Source organism: Lolium rigidum, chromosome 3 (genome assembly GCF_022539505.1).
Source record: "Lolium rigidum isolate FL_2022 chromosome 3, APGP_CSIRO_Lrig_0.1, whole genome shotgun sequence".
In the NCBI taxonomy this organism is placed as follows: Eukaryota; Viridiplantae; Streptophyta; class Magnoliopsida; order Poales; family Poaceae; genus Lolium; species Lolium rigidum.
The window spans coordinates 216,133,867-216,135,932 of NC_061510.1; the positions used below are offsets into that span (position 1 = coordinate 216,133,867).

The window sequence follows — 2,066 nt, forward strand, 5'->3', positions numbered from 1 at the left end:
ATGCAAAAACTTGTCAGGCCTCTTAATTGAATCGCCAAAATGTAGATCCGAGGCCTAGCCCGGCCGTCAGTCGTAAATCTCCGGCCTAGGCCCATCCCACAGGTGCTATCATGCCCGGCCCGAGATTTGTGTGCCAAGTCAGGCTTTAAGAACATCTTAAGATGTAAAAAAAAATAGAATGTTAGAAAATTACTAACCAAAATTCGGCATGTACATAATGACATTCTACGTGCGCACTTCAAATTTTGCGGAAAACAAACATTTTTTGTGTCTTGTGTAAAAGAAAGTCTCATTGAAAATTCTTTTCACACGGAACTTTATAACTTTTACACAAGGTTTTTGTGAAACGACTTTGTGAGCACGTAAAATGTAACACAAAAAGATAATCAGTCACTTAAAAAACCGGAAGCATATAAAGAGATGGTGCACATTGCTTGTGTTTCAGATATGGATAAAGTTCACGGGTGCACCACATACGTGAGCATCACAAGCAGAAGCGCAACATTACAGAAGAAAATGAAGTTCACTGGTACAAGCAACACAGTCCCATTCAGTAGCAAGGTTTCACATAATACAAACACTGCACATCACAGACATACTTGAGCTACACACTTTGTAATTAGCAAACCCTACTAATTATGATGCTAGAACTTTCCGTGCATGGACCTTCACACAAAACAAAAGGCCATGCACTACTTGACACACACACACACACACACACACTAGCACAAGCTCCTCACAACGAACACTAGCAAGCAAACTAACCATTTAAGAAACTAGTTATCCAACATCAAGAAGATCGAGACTCCAGAAATCAAACAAACACCTGGTACTGCTAATTTTTTTAATTAGCTGTTGTCCTAATAGCGCTAGTACTACCTGTACTAGCTGGTAGCTACCTTTGTTTCTTCTGCGAGATCCTATCACCACCCGGTAGCCTGACCAGCAGGGAGGGATGCGTGACGACGCCGGAGCGGGGACGCCAGGTGGTGCAAGGATCTCGAGACCTCCTCAGCTAGCTCTAGCTAGCAGGGTAGCTAGAGGTTGTAGTGGTAGGAAGACGCCGCCGCGGCGGGCGGGGGCGGCGAGGCAAGCTGGGCGCAGAGCTCGGCGAAGGCGGTGAGGATGGCGGCGTGGTGGCGCGGGGAGTTGAGGGCGAGCAGGCGGCGGAGCATGCAGCGGAGGTCGTCCCAGCTGCAGAGCCCCGTCTCGACCACCATCTGCACCATGCTCTCCCTGAAGTCGGCGCGCGGGTCCGACGAGTCCTTCTCCACCGCCAGCCCGACGTCCTCCGGCTCCGGCTCCGCCTCCGCCGCCGTGGCCGCTCTCTTCTCCACGTAACCACACCTATTCTTCTGCTTCCTGTTCGCGCTCGCCGCCGGCTGCATCTTGTTGGCCGGGGAAGCCGGCATCGCCGTTGGGACCTGCAGCTTGGGCGCGGGAAGGTGTTCTTGCTTCTTGGGAGCGGCGCCGAAGCCGTGGTAGGAGGAGTAGTAGTTGGAGCAGTTGGAGGAGGCGTAGCTGGTGGAGAAGGAGGCGGTGGAGGAGGATGACGGGAAGAGGCTGGACGAGCTGTTGCTCCTCGCCGGCCCCGCCGACGCGGAAGGCCTGCTCGCGAATAAGGAAGGCTTGAGGAAAGACGGCAGGCTGAGCTGCACCCTCGGCCGGCGCGGGCGGCAGCTGCACCCGGTGTCGACCACCGGCACGTGGCGGCGCCGGCCCACCGGGAAGTGCCCGCCGCCGGCGCCAACCCCCCTGCGCGCGCTGCTGGACGACATGGCCGAAACAGTTTAGCGCCTATCCTCGCGAGGCCGGGTACGTCGGGCGTGTACGCGCGATGGGTGTATAAAGCGCGGCTCCGGTTCCGGTGTGTAGGCGAGTTGGGATTAATTGCTTGCACGGTGTGTGCGATTTTGCAAGCTCGCAAGCAAATCTCCTCGGAAATGCGACTAGGCAAGTGAGGTGTTAGTATATTTTCTCGTGTGGGACGGTGATAAGGGGCACGTAGTTTATATATGTTGGAGTATTTGACTAGGAGAGTCGATGGGATAGTTAATTGAGAGAGG

At 53.8% G+C, this 2,066-nt stretch overlaps 1 protein-coding gene across 1 annotated transcript; it reads right to left on the bottom strand.

The window, feature by feature from the left end:
- Window positions 1–1,037: 1,037 nt before the first annotated feature.
- On the bottom strand, window positions 1,038–1,778 carry LOC124699236 (transcription repressor OFP8-like). The gene has a single exon (XM_047231569.1). It carries the CDS (start codon window positions 1,776–1,778, stop codon window positions 1,038–1,040), a length of 741 nt encoding a protein of 246 aa, XP_047087525.1.
- Window positions 1,779–2,066: the final 288 nt, after the last annotated feature.